This window comes from Protomyctophum bolini (assembly GCF_963924005.1).
Source record: "Protomyctophum bolini genome assembly, chromosome: 24".
Classification (NCBI taxonomy): domain Eukaryota; kingdom Metazoa; phylum Chordata; class Actinopteri; order Myctophiformes; family Myctophidae; genus Protomyctophum; species Protomyctophum bolini.
This window is the reverse complement of record NC_137885.1, coordinates 29,180,871-29,194,457: the sequence shown is the minus strand read 5'-3', so window position 1 is coordinate 29,194,457 and position 13,587 is coordinate 29,180,871. Positions and strand designations below refer to the sequence as shown.

General features: G+C 50.0%; 1 protein-coding gene across 1 annotated transcript in view; it reads left to right on the top strand.

Annotated features, from left to right (window-relative positions):
• The window catches only part of dusp27 (dual specificity phosphatase 27), a 13,206-nt gene extending 3,174 nt beyond the window's left edge, over positions 1-10,032 (top strand). Inside the window, exons 2-8 of the mRNA XM_080758163.1 lie at positions 1-53; positions 1,191-1,422; positions 1,652-1,866; positions 3,507-3,800; positions 5,065-5,268; positions 6,026-6,356; positions 7,645-10,032. The exon at positions 1-53 is cut by the window's left edge and continues 66 nt beyond it. Of these exons, the coding sequence (XP_080614289.1) occupies positions 1-53; positions 1,191-1,422; positions 1,652-1,866; positions 3,507-3,800; positions 5,065-5,268; positions 6,026-6,356; positions 7,645-9,793 (3,478 nt within the window). The 3' untranslated portion in view covers positions 9,794-10,032. The remainder of the gene's footprint in view (positions 54-1,190; positions 1,423-1,651; positions 1,867-3,506; positions 3,801-5,064; positions 5,269-6,025; positions 6,357-7,644) is intronic.
• The last annotated feature ends 3,555 nt before the right edge of the window (positions 10,033-13,587 follow it).

The window sequence follows — 13,587 nt, the reverse complement described above, 5'->3', positions numbered from 1 at the left end:
GGAACCCATCCACCTGTCGTCGGCCATCGCTGCCAAAAAGATCATTAACGAGGGTGAGAAGAGGCGGCAAATGACTGAATAAATGAACTAATTAATTCATTCATTAATGAGTCAACACAATCGCTAAAGGAAGCTGGCCGAATTCCTATTTCCAATAATCAAATATTCCACCGGTTGTCTTTTTCTTATATACTTAAAAGGGCTTTGTTCACAAATAAGGCCTACTTTTTGATATATCTAACGATTGGTGCTACTCAATAACGCTGCAGGTTGGCTGTTGCCCGGTATCGAAACTAAACCCACGACAGGCGGACACTTATGTAAAGAAAGGAAAGGTACTATGTTTACCTGCAGGGTAACTGGACTAAGGAAAGGAAAGGTACTATGTTTACCCAGGGTAACTGGACTAAGGAAAGGAAAGGTACTATGTTTACCCAGGGTAACTGGACTAAGGAAAGGAAAGGTACTATGTTTACCCAGGGTAACTGGACTAAGGAAAGGAAAGGTACTATGTTTACCCAGGGTAACTGGACTAAGGAAAGGAAAGGTACTATGTTTACCCAGGGTAACTGGACTAAGGAAAGGAAAGGTACTATGTTTACCCAGGGTAACTGGACTAAGGAAAGGAAAGGTACTATGTTTACCCAGGGTAACTGGCCTAAGGAAAGGAAAGGTACTATGTTTACCCAGGGTAACTGGACTAAGGAAAGGAAAGGTACTATGTTTACCCTGCAGGGTAACTGGACTAAGGAAAGGAAAGGTACTATGTTTACCCTGCAGGGTAACTGGACTAAAGCTCAATAACTTGTTTACAGCCAGGCCCTGCTCATAGAACATTTCATGGTAGGGGTTCAATGCCTTGTCCAAGGGCACTTCAGCGGTGGTCATTTTAACGTGCCGGTCCGGGGATACGAACTATAGCGACCTTCACGATATCAAGACCGCTCCGCAAACCGTTCGGCCACCGCTGCCCCTAATGATTAGTGTCCTCATATGGTGAGAATTCTGGCTAAAAGCCCTCTCTACGTTGTGGTACCTGAAGTCCACTCCTCGCCCCCCCCCCCCCCCCCCACAGAGATGCCCCCCCGTGGCGTGTACAGTACATACAGTAACGAGCCCTCTCTACGTTGTGGTTTACCTGAAGTCCACTCCTCTCGCCCCCCCCCCCCCCCCCCCCCCCCCCCCCACAGAGCTGCCGCCGCGCGGCGTGCGCGTGGACTCCGTGCCCGAGTCCATGCTGGAGAGCGCGGAGCAGCTGATGGTGGAGGACCTGTACAACCGCGTCAAGGACATGATGGACGACCGCAGCCCGTACAACACGCCCTGCGTGCTGGACCTCCAGCGGGCCCTGGTCCAGGACCGCCTGGAGGCGCCGCTCAGCCCCGTGGACGAGGTCTGGCCCAACGTCTTCATCGCCGAGAAGTGAGTAGTCGAGCAAGTGTTGTTGTTGTTGTTTTCGTCGACTATAAAAGTAAACTAATATAAGACAAACTGTTCGTTGACTATACCTATTTTCACCGACAAAAACAAATGGAAACTAAATGAAAACTATAAGCTGTACAAGCTTACAGTACAGTACAGTACAGTACAGTACAGTACAGTACAGTACAGCGCGGCTCATATGACGGCGGTCGCACGCGTCTGGTTTCAGATCGGTGGCGGTCAACAAGGCGCGCCTGAAGCGGATGGGCATCACGCACGTGGTCAACGCCGCCCACAACACCGGCGTGTACACGGGGCCCGCCTTCTACGGGGCGGGGCTCCAGTACCTGGGCATCGAGGTGGACGACTTCCCAGACTCGGACATCTCCGCCCACTTCAGGACCACGGCCGAGTTCCTGGACGAGGCCCTGCTCACACATAAAGGTCTGTCTGTCTGTCTGTCTGTCTGTCTGTCTGTCTGTCTGTCTGTCTGTCTGTCTGCATGGACCGACCTGTCTGTCTGTCTGTCTGTCTGTCTATCTGCATGTACTGACCTGTCTGTCTGCATGGACCGACCTGTCTGTCTGCATTGACTGGCCTGTCTGTCTGCATGGACTGACCTGTCTGTCTGTCTGCATGGACTGACCTGTCTGACTGCATGGACTGACCTGTCTGTCTGCATGTCAAGCTCAAGAACTTGTTTACAGCCAGGCCCTGCTCATATAGAACATTTCATGGTAGGGGGTTCAATGCCTTGCTCAAGGGCACTTCAGCGGTGGTAATTTTAACGTGCCGGTCCGGGGATACGAACTATAGCGACCTTCCGATATCAAGACCGCTCCTCAAACCGTTCGGCCACCGCTGTATTGCACAATCTATATGTAAAGCGCCTTTGGATAAAGGCGCTATATAAATGCACCATTTACCATTAACCCATTCTGACCTGAGATCAGATTCTAAAAGTGTCTTCTATACATCCTGACAGTTTTCTGAAAAAGCCTATGTTTCTATGTCAGTCGTTCTTTGATTTTTCAAAACATAGCAGACCTATACAAGCTCATAGCGCGCCACTCGGTAGCGCGCTATGAGCTTGTAGATCTGCTATTTTTAAATAGCTAAAGCATAACGTAATGCTAACACCAAAAGGGGTTCCCGACCTAAAATGGGTCATAATGTTAGTTAGTTAGTTAGTTAGTTTCATTTATTGTCCACGTGTGGAAATTCATCTTCGGTCTCAAACAGTAAAAAACAAACGGTTACAATAACACACAATTATTTTCACATGGCAAAAAAGTGCAGGACAACAGTGGCAGATACATTGGAAATTGGAAATTGGAAATTGGAAATACAAACAAATCTAGCGAGACATGGTATCATTTAGTGCCTTAATGGCATTTGGTATGAAAGATTTTTTTTAAATGTTACGGTTAGCTCTTGGTACTTTGTACCGTCTACCAGAGGGAAGTAGTTGGAACTCCCTGCAGAGTGGATGAGAGGAGGTCGTTTGCTATCTTGATAGCTTTTTTACGAAGTACCTCCTTGTAGATACAGCCTAATTGTTGCTGTCTCTTCCCAATTATTTTTGAGGCTAGGTTTACTATTCGCTGCGGCTTGCTTCTTCCTTTTACATTTAGATTGCCAAACCACATTGCCATGTTAAAAGTCAAGATTCCCTCTATCAGGTTTTTATAGACTGTTTCCATAATATGCTCTCACTGTCCTCTCACTAGGCAAGGTGCTGGTGGACTCCATGATGGTTCTAATTGTCCTCTCACTAGGCAAGGTGCTGGTGGTCCTCTCCTAGTTCTAATTGTCCTCCCACTAGGCAAGGTGCTGATGTGTTCTAATTGTCCTCCCACTAGGCAAGGTGCTGATGTGTTCTAATTGTCCTCCCACTAGGCAAGGTGCTGATGTGTTCTAATTGTCCTCTCACTAGGCAAGGTGCTGATGTGTTCTAATTGTCCTCTCACTAGGCAAGGTGCTGATGTGTTCTAATTGTCCTCTCACTAGGCAAGGTGCTGATGTGTTCTAATTGTCCTCTCACTAGGCAAGGTGCTGATGTGTTCTAATTGTCCTCTCACTAGGCAAGGTGCTGGTGGACTCCATGATGGGCGTGAGCCGCTCGGCCGCCCTGGTGGCGGCCTACCTGATGATCTTCCAGGGCATGAGCGTGGTGGAGGCGCTGGGCGCGCTGCGGCGGAAGAGGGCCGTCCTTCCCAACGAGGGCTTCCTCAAGCAGCTGCGCGAGCTCAACGAGACGCTGATGGAGGAGCGGGACGACGACGACGACACCCTCAGCCAGTGCTCCGTCATCGACGCGCGGCAGCGAGCGCGCATCTTCGGCGACGCCGAACCCGAAGAGGAGGAGGAGGAGGACGGTAAGGGCTGGAACGGTTAACCCATTCTGACCTGAGATCAGATTCATACGAGGTTTCCACCTGGACACACACTGGTCTGATTATAACCCATTCTGACCTGAGATCAGATTCATACGAGGTTTTCACCTGGACACGCACTGGTCTGATTAACCCATTCTGACCTGAGATCAGATTCATACGAGGTTTCCACCTGGACACACACTGGTCTGATTATAACCCATTATGACCTGAGATCAGATTCATACGAGGTTTTCACCTGGACACACACTGGTCTGATTATAACCCATTCTGACCTGAGATCAGATTCATACGAGGTTTCCACTGGACACACACTGGTCTGATTAACCCATTCTGACCTGAGATCAGATTCATACGAGGTTTCCACTGGACACACACTGGTCTGATTAACCCATTCTGACCTGAGATCAGATTCATACGAGGTTTCCACTGGACACACACTGGTCTGATTAACCCATTCTGACCTGAGATCAGATTCATACGAGGTTTCCACTGGACAACTGGTTTTCTTTTCTATGTCAGTCGTTCTTCGATTTTTCAAAAAATAGCTAAAGCATAACATGATGCTGACGCCAAAATGGGTTCCCGTTCAGAATGGGTTAAGCACTATTACTCGAGAGGGTTGTGGGTTAACGTGATTGTTGCCACGACAGGGATGCGGTCAGGAATGAGACATAGTCGAGTTCCGCAAGGATCACTGAAGTGGCAATAATCACGTTAAAAACCACACCCTCGAGTGTAATATTGCAATTCTACCACAGTTACCCTTAAAACTAAGAAAATCGCTGAAAGAATTTTTTTTTTAATGACATATGTGTAGTCACTACGACCACAAATGTCCCAAGAAACTAGCTAGCCTAGCCACCGAGAAGGGCTAATTACTTTCGCCACAATAACAGTGACCTGTCCTTTTCCTATGGTCCCGTTCCTTACCAGAGGACGAGGACACGGACGAGGGACATGTTACATGTTACATGAGGTGGTGTATGTTACATGTATGTGACCTGTCCTTTCCCTGTGGTCCCGTTCCTTACCAGAGGACGAGGACACGGACGAGGGACATGTTACATGTTACATGAGGTGGTGTATGTTACATGTATGTGACCTGTCCTTTCCCTATGGTCCCCTTCCTTCCCAGAGGACGAGGACACGGACGAGGGACATGTTACATGTTACATGAGGTGGTGTATGGTGTATGTTACATGTATGTGACCTGTCCTTTCCCTGTGGTCCCGTTCCTTCCCAGAGGACGAGGACACGGACGAGGACGAGCAGCAGAGCATGGTGGGCGTGAAGGCTCACTCCATCATGATGGAGGAGGAGGGAGACGACGCCGCCAGCCTCATGAGCAGCGTGGCGAGCTCCGCCGCGGCCGACGCGCTCAAGAGCGGGACGATGATGACGGCCCGGGCTGCTGGGAACCCGGCGGGACCCGCGGAGGTCGTCGTTGGTGAGGAACTGATATAGGAAACCATCACGATAGTCCATCGTACAGCGTGGAGATTTAACCCAATCTGACCTGAGATCAGATTCTAAAAAATGTTCTTCTACATCCTGACGGTTTTCTGAAAAAGCTATGTTTACTATGTCAGTCGTTCTTTGTTTTTTTCAAAAATAGCAGACCTACAAGCTCATAGCGCGCCACTCGGTGGCGCGCTATGAGCTTGTAGATCTGCTATTTTTCAATAGCTAAAGCATAGCATGATGCTAACACTGGTCGTCGTTGGTGAGGAACTTGCAGCCCCGGGACAACAACGCTCCACACGTCCCAAACTCTTCTCCCTTCTGGCTCCAAAACTGTGGAATGCACTACCCATTGCAGTCAGAACTGCAGCATCACTCCCAATATTCCGCCGTAGTCTGAAAACCCACCTTTTCAGACTCCATCATGGCCCGTAGCACTTACCCTAGTACCCCCTTAGATAGCATTTCTGTAGACTTAGATAGCATTTGATACATACTGATACTGATTGTATGTAGTCATAGTACATAATGTATATCATAGTAGTATAGATGTATAGTTTATATGTATAGTTTCATTATATAGATATTCCACTGTTACTTTCTTAGCTTACGCATGTTTCATGATAAATGTTTTTATGTGATGTATTCCCATGCTTTTTTTGGTTCTTGCTTAATGTAAGTCGCTCTGGATTAAGAGCGTCTGCTAAATGCCTAAATTGTGAATTGTAAATTGTAAATTGTAGCCCTGCCCGGGTCGAGGGAGAGTGGCGGCGGGGGGGAAGGCGGCGAGGAAGACGAGGAGGAGGACGGCGTGGACGGCATGATCCGCGAGTGGCAGCGGCGGAACGAGAAGTACCAGAGCGACGAGTGGTGGGAGGCGCAGCTCAACAGCGAGGTGGAGGACGACGACCTGGACTCGCTGCTGGGGGGCGGCGGAGGGAAGGGGAGGAGCCACGCCGACGGCGGCGGCGACCTGGAGAGCGTCACCAGCGAGGACGTCCGCGCCGTCAAGGAGCGGGTGAAGCGCCGCGTTAACCGCCGCGGAGCCCCGTCGGAGGCCGCGTCCACCTCAAGGTTATTAGAGTTAACGGAAACTAACGGAGAAAAAAAATATATATATACCAGTAAGACGCGCAAACGCGGGAAGCGAACGCAGCTGAGACCCTGCAGATCATGTCTCTCTGTGTGTCTGTCTGTGTGTCTGTCCCGCTGTTACTGTATATGTGGACCTGGCCCCTTTTGTGCCCATATATGGAGCTGAGTGGACCTGGCCCCTTTTGTGCCCATATATGGAGCTGACTCAGCTGAGTGATTGCTGATGCAACACACTCCATATTTGGATAGCGGGACAGACAGACAGACAGACAGACAGACACACAGACAGACATGATCTGCTAGGTCTCATAGTAAGTGCTCACTGCGTTCGCAATAAACATTTTCGTTTACAGGTATATTCAGTGATTTCACTCAAAAAACCTTATAGGTTTCGTTTTTGGCTAGGAGACAAAAAGCCTTTCATCCAATCAGGATAGAGAGCCAAAAACGAAACCTAAGGTTTTTTTGACCCCCGGGGGTTAACTGGGGACAGGGAGGAACTCCTTATATGGTCAGCAGCACACTCTATAGTAGAGAGGATTATCACAACAAAACACAAAAAATAAGTGATATTTGAATTAAGTGAAATCACTGAATATACCTTTAATAACTGAAATAAATTGAAAAATATAAACAAACTAATGTTAACTGTATAGTGTAACGAACAGAAATGATAGACAAAATGCCCTTAGTTTTAGTTTTTGTCAATTTATAAGATTTTGGGGATATGAAATCTTTATTTTGACTGTACCACCAACTGTCTGCACCACCATATGGCACCTTGTTTAACAAATAACCCAAAGTATAAAAACAAGAATGACGAGTCATAACGGCCAGGTGCAGAAAGCTGTCGTTTATGAGCATCTACAGTATAATCGGTTTGTACAGTACAACAGTCTGCCTCGGCTCACGGCTTCACGTTGTGGCGTTCAGAGTATGGGTTTTATGGGTACGTCTCCCATTGGCTTAGAGGCAGCCTAGAGACGAGGCAGCCAATCATGAAAAGGTGTCTACGGTGACTACGGTCGCTACTAGAGGTCGTAGTGAATGTAGGCCAGGATGCTGTTTAAGCAGCTGGCTAAAACTAACAACTAACACTAATACAACTAAAACTATTGCCAATAATTAAAACTAACTAAATTAGCAAATCCACTCTAGAAACTAATTGCAACTAAACTGAAATCAAAAGAAAAATGTCAAAACGAACGAACGAAAGCTAAACTAAAATGAAAGCTCTCTAAAAACCCTATTCTGACTCCGCCTCCAGCTGCACCAGCTACTCCGACCTCTGGAGGCAGCGTCTGAGGGAGATCGAGGAACAGGCGGCCGCCCGCTACCGCAAGAAAGAGCCGGAGGAGGAGAGCGAGGGGGGCGACGGCCCCGGGGGGGGGCCGGGCAGGAAGATGGACGAGGAGGTGGCCAGCATCATGTCGGACTCCTCCTCCATGTACAACTTCTGCCTGAAGAACAAGGAGAAGCTGACGCCGCTGGAGCGCTGGCGCGTCAAGAGGATCCAGTTCGGCTGGAACAAGAAGGGGGAGGACGGGGGAGACGGGGGCAGCTCCGTGGTGTCGGGGCTCAGCGGGGCCAGCGGCCAGACGGAGGCGCCGCGGCCGTCGCTGGAGGACGTGAACCTGACGGCCTACCAGACGTGGAAGCTGAAGCAGCAGCGGCGCCTGGGCGTGGAGGACGGCGACACCAGGGACGATGTCCTGGAGATGAGCCGCGTGGCGGACGACTCCTCGGGCAAGGCCAAGCGGAGGCAGCAGCGCCGTGAGGAGGTGATGGAGCGCTCGCGGAAGAACCTGGAGGAGAGCCGGTCCATGTGCGGCTCCGGCTGGGAGTCGGAGAGCTGCGTCAGCGCCATCCCGCTGTCCGCCTTCTGGGCCGGCGCGGGCGTGGCCGCCGGGCCGCCGAGCGGCGTGGCCAACAGCCACCACCGCGACGACGACAACGTGTCCGTGCTGAGCGGCCGCTCCTCCAACATCTCCTCGGTGTCGCAGGCCCGCGGCGTCCGCCCGGCGATGCCCACGCCGCCCATCTGCCCCGTGCTGCCTGTGCCCACCGTCCAGGGCCCCGGCGGAGAGCCCATGGTCGACCTGGCCAGCATCCAGAACTGGATCGCCAGCGTGGTCTCGGAGACGCTCGTGCAGCGACAGAACGAGATGATGAGCCTGCCTCCGCCCTCGTGCGGCGGGTCGGTGCTGGGCTACGGAGGAGGAGGAGGCGCGTCCAGCGTGGTTTCGGGTCGCGGCGACGACAGACGCTCGGTGCTCAGCGGCGCGCCCTCCTCCTACGCCAGCGACCTGTCCCGCGCTCGCGTGGCGGCGGCGGGCGCCGGCCGGGCCGAGTCGGTTCTCTCCGGCAGCAGGTTCTCCAGCGCCTCCTCCTCGGGCCTGAGGTCCACTCTGGACTCCAGCGCCAGCGTGGCGTCCAAGAAGAAGCCCATCACCACCACCAGCGTGCCTCTCTTCAGCCTCTTCCAGGACCAGGTGGACCTGAAGAAACTGGACGCCATGGAGAAGGAGATCAAGTCGGAGTTCAGGGACAAGATGGCGACCTACGAGAAGAAGAAGATCCTGGAGGACAACAAGCACAGCACGCTCTACAAGAAGAAGAAGCCCAAGGAGGACGAGGAGGACGAGGAGGAGGCGGACGAGAGGAAGAGGCGAGAGGAGGAGTTCCTGGAGGAGGCCAAGAAGAAGGCGGAGAAGCCGAAGCGCTCCTACGGCCTGTCGGGCTGCCTGAACCTCAGCACGGCGCTGGAGAAAGGCAAGGAGACCAACATCGACGACTGGCTGAGGAGCGTGCGGCCTCCCCCGAGGAAGGACGGCCCGCCGGAGGACCCTTATTACGACGACCTGGACGCCTCCGCCTCCCAGTTCGACTCCTCCAGCCGGAGAGCCTCGTACGCCATCCAAGAGGAGGAGGAGGAGGAGGGATACGGCGGCGGGTCCCGCTACCGGTCGAGCCCCGAGCCGCTTTACCGGAGGACGCCGTTGGACGCGGCGGAGTCGCCGCCGTCGCCCTCAAACGGGTTCTCCCAGCGCGGCGGCTACGGGCGCGCGGCGGCGGGCAGGTCCTCCTCCTACGGCGCACCGCTGCCCGACGAGAGCGGCGACGGATCGACGACGGACGGCGGCTACGGTGACTTCTCCACAAAGAGGAAGTACGGCCACCTCTCGCGGCATCACGGAGAACGAAGCGCGGAGACGACGGAAGGGAGACCAAACCGGAGAGTGGAAGCCGCGGTGGCGGACGCAGAGGAGGAGGAGGAGGACGTGGAGGCCTTCATAACGCAGACCAGACAGAGGGTCAGGGCTCGGGCGCTGGCCGAGGCGCAGGACGATGAGGTTCTCTCTGCCTGGAGGGAGCAACAGGAGACTAAGTCACGGAGTAGGAGTGAAGAATCTTAACCCATTCTGACCTGACCTGAGATCAGATTCTATAAAAAAATGTCTTCTACATCCTGACAGTTTTCCATTCTGACCTGAGATCAGATTCTATAAAAAATGTCTTCTACATCCTGACAGTTTTCCATTCTGACCTGAGATCAGATTCTATAAAAAATGTCTTCTACATCCTGACAGTTTTCCATTCTGACCTGAGATCAGATTCTAAAAAAATGTCTTCTATGTCAAGTCGCTCTTCTATTTTTCAAAAATAGCCAGATCTACAAGCTTGTAGCGCGCCACTCGGTGGCGCGCTACGAGCTTGTAGATCTGGCTATTTTTCAATAGCTAAAGCATAACATGATGCTAACACCAAAATGGGTTTCCGCCCCAAAATGGGTTAACGCACGGAGGCAATGATACAGAAAAAAAGGACACTTTTCCCTCCGGGGTTGAACTGGTTCTGTGATTTTCTTTTTACCCCCCACCCCCCGCCTAATTTTGAACCAAAATGTGTTCCTTAAAAAAATCCCTAAAAGTAGTTGGTTCGGAACTGGAATCTTCTTGCCCTCAAGTGGGAAACAAAGTGAACGTGTCTGCCGTGTCACTCTTCACGTTGGAAGAGATGCAGATGCAGACATAAACCATCATAAAACAAAATGAAGAACAGAACCAGTTCTAATAGAATCAAAGTTCTATTGGGTGTAAAAAGGGCGCTCAGTGAATGAAAGCTCTACCCGACGACGGTAACGTTTCCTCCAGAATCTCCAGGAAGAAATGGGACACGAGCTTATATTCCTGAAGTCTTTTAGCTGCTGCTAATTCATGTTCACATTCTACCCCCTGATTCTTTTCTTCTTTTAGTTTCACCAGAGTTAGAGTGGACTGCAGGTCCTAAAGCACTATATTATGAAACATAACACACAAAGTTCTCCATCCCTAATCTAATGTCTTTTGAATTGAGGACTTTTTTAAGATAAAAGGATTTGTTTGATCACAGGACGGACACACCGTAATCACATTATGTTTAATATAGCCATTAAATATAAATTATAAACGTAATACAAAAGAGAAAACACTTTTTTTTTATCATTACTGTGATGTTAGTCAGTGTGTTAGTTGGTGTGAATGCGATGCCATTATGGCAATGATAATACACATCAAATTCAAATTCCCACCGACGGCACAAAAACACTGCACAATTTATTAATGACATTGTCAAGCCCATTTCTATTGTTTTGGTATTTTATTATTGATAAATAAATGTTCTGAATACGTGACCAGACCAATCTTTTTTGATTGATTTAATAATTTATTTGTCAGAAATGTAAACGGCACCCGGTACAGTAAGATCTTCAGTTCAGTCCCGTTTATTTTTTATTTACAGTAGTCTACAAAATCACCCCAAGGGGTCTCTGTGCACTTTACAACAGAAGTACATCAAATACACAAAACATAGAAATAAGAAAACATAGTAAAACATAGTCAAATCAAATGTGCATAGCTATAAATCATCAGGAAGAAATAGAAAGAAATTAAATAAAACACAGTATTTTAAAAACACAGGCCAGACACGATGGTAAGAAGTTCAGTCACATGAGAGAGAGACTCGGAGTAGAACCGCTGCTCCTTCGCCTGGAAAGGAGCCAGCTTAGGTGGTTCGGGGCATCTGGTTAGGATGCCTCTCGGGCGCCTCCCTAGGGAGGTCCTCGACGCACGTCCCACTGGGAGGAGACCCCCGGGGCAGACCAAGGACCACGTCCCACTGGGAGGAGACCCCGGGGCAGACCAAGGACCACGTCCCACTGGGAGGAGACCCCCGGGGCAGACCAAGGACCACGTCCCACTGGGAGGAGATCCCCGGGGCAGACCAAGGACCACGTCCCACTGGGAGGAGACCAAGGCGCAGTTGGAGGAAACGCATCGACTCACTGGCCTTGGAACGTCTCGGGATCCCCCCCAGGAGGAAGTCACTAATGTTGCTCTGGAGAGGGAAGTCTGGAGCTCTCTGGTGGAGCTGTTGCCCCCGAGACCCGACTACGGATAAGCGGTTGAAGATGGATGGATGGAGGGATGGAGGGATGGATGGATGGAGGGATGGAGGCCGGACACGGCGTACATGATAATGGTTTCAATAACACTAGGGTGAAAGGTAGTGCAGAGAGAAAAGATGGGTTTTTAGCCTAGATTAAAAAAGGCTCACAGAGATATTTGGCATATATATATAATATGTTTTATAACACAAATATTATCTTTTCACATGCAGGACAGCAGACAAATTCATTGGGGGTCCTTGACATGAACATAGGGGGTCCTTGACATATTTGAGAAACACTGGTTAAAACAACTTTAGGAAACAAAGCAACTGCACTAACTAACAAAACAAGCCCTCCAAAAAAACACAAATATTTACAAGTGACTTTACAGAAAAACAAGCCCAAAGTCGCTAATAATAAGCAGACATAAACCCTGGCATCAACAGCGACTATCTGGTTAATAATGTGTGTACACTACAATGTACCGCTGAAGTGAGTCTCAGATAAGCGTTGCATGAGTTTGTAGTGCCATCTAGTGGATAAAACCTGTAATAGTCCTTGTGATAAATAACATCAAATCAAACTGGTAAAATGTGCACTACTGACTTTATTGCACTTTTAAAGCTCAATATTTATTCTTCTGAGCACAGTAGCTCTCACAAACCTGTTGACTTAAAAAAAAAGTTAATTAGGCAAGTGTCTAGTGTCAGCAGCCATGTGCAATTAACTTTTTAATTAAATTGCAATAGATGACTAATTGATAACCTTTTCACAAACGTGGGTTGAAAATATACAGCAAAAGTATATCTTGGTCATACTATCTTTAAATTAATTAGGCTTATTATTATCTTTAAGTATATTATCAGTTAAATAATATGGACATTACTTGGTTAAATTATGTAGCATTGTAGCCTATGCGGTTTCGTTTAGGGGCGCTCGCCCCTCCTATGCCCAGCTTTGAGTGTTTTTGTAAACACAAACATTGAAGGCAAAAGTGACAAAGACGCAAATTGTGATTGGCCGTAATGAGATAAATGTATGATGTTAAGAGCGCCCCTCACTTCACACGGGTGTGATTTATTTTTTATATCCATAATGTAAGGTTTTATAACTGGCTGTATGAAAACTTAACTATTCCACTCCACACACATAATATTCATTCTAGGGATGTCCCGGAAATGACGCGATCGGCCCCGATTTCCAATCCTAGTCCTATAGTGTATATCCATAGGTGACTCCAGGCCATAAGCAGTACAGTACTATATAGGCTTTAAGTGGTTAAACATTACCCAACGAGCAATCATCAACACTCATTCCATGAACTTGTTCTCAAACTCATCTATCCTCTGTTTGGTGTTGCCTCTCCGGATCCTTCGGTACGACACGGTTTTGTACTTTGACGCCGCTTCCTCTCCTTGGCCTCCGTCCGTCTTGTCGTCGTCGCCCGCGGCGGCGGCAGTCTCGCCGTTCAGCTCGTGAGAGCCTGATGGGGGCGGGGCTTCTTCTTGCGGCGGCCTCTCTTCCGCCGCGGCGGCGGTGCTTCCGAGGCGGGCCCGGGGTTCTGGCGCTCTGGCCGGTGGCTCCGCCTCCTCCCCCCCGCCGGTTGAATTCTGCGTTGGCCTTGCCTGTTTGTCCCCTCCTTGCCCCGTGACCTTCCCGCCGGTCACAGGGCAAGGGGGGGGCATGGGGGCGACCCCCGTGCCACATTGACCGGTGGCGGCGGCGTCCATCGGTGTCACTTTCTCAGCCGGCGGTGTTGAAGTGCGGTCTGATAACACTAGG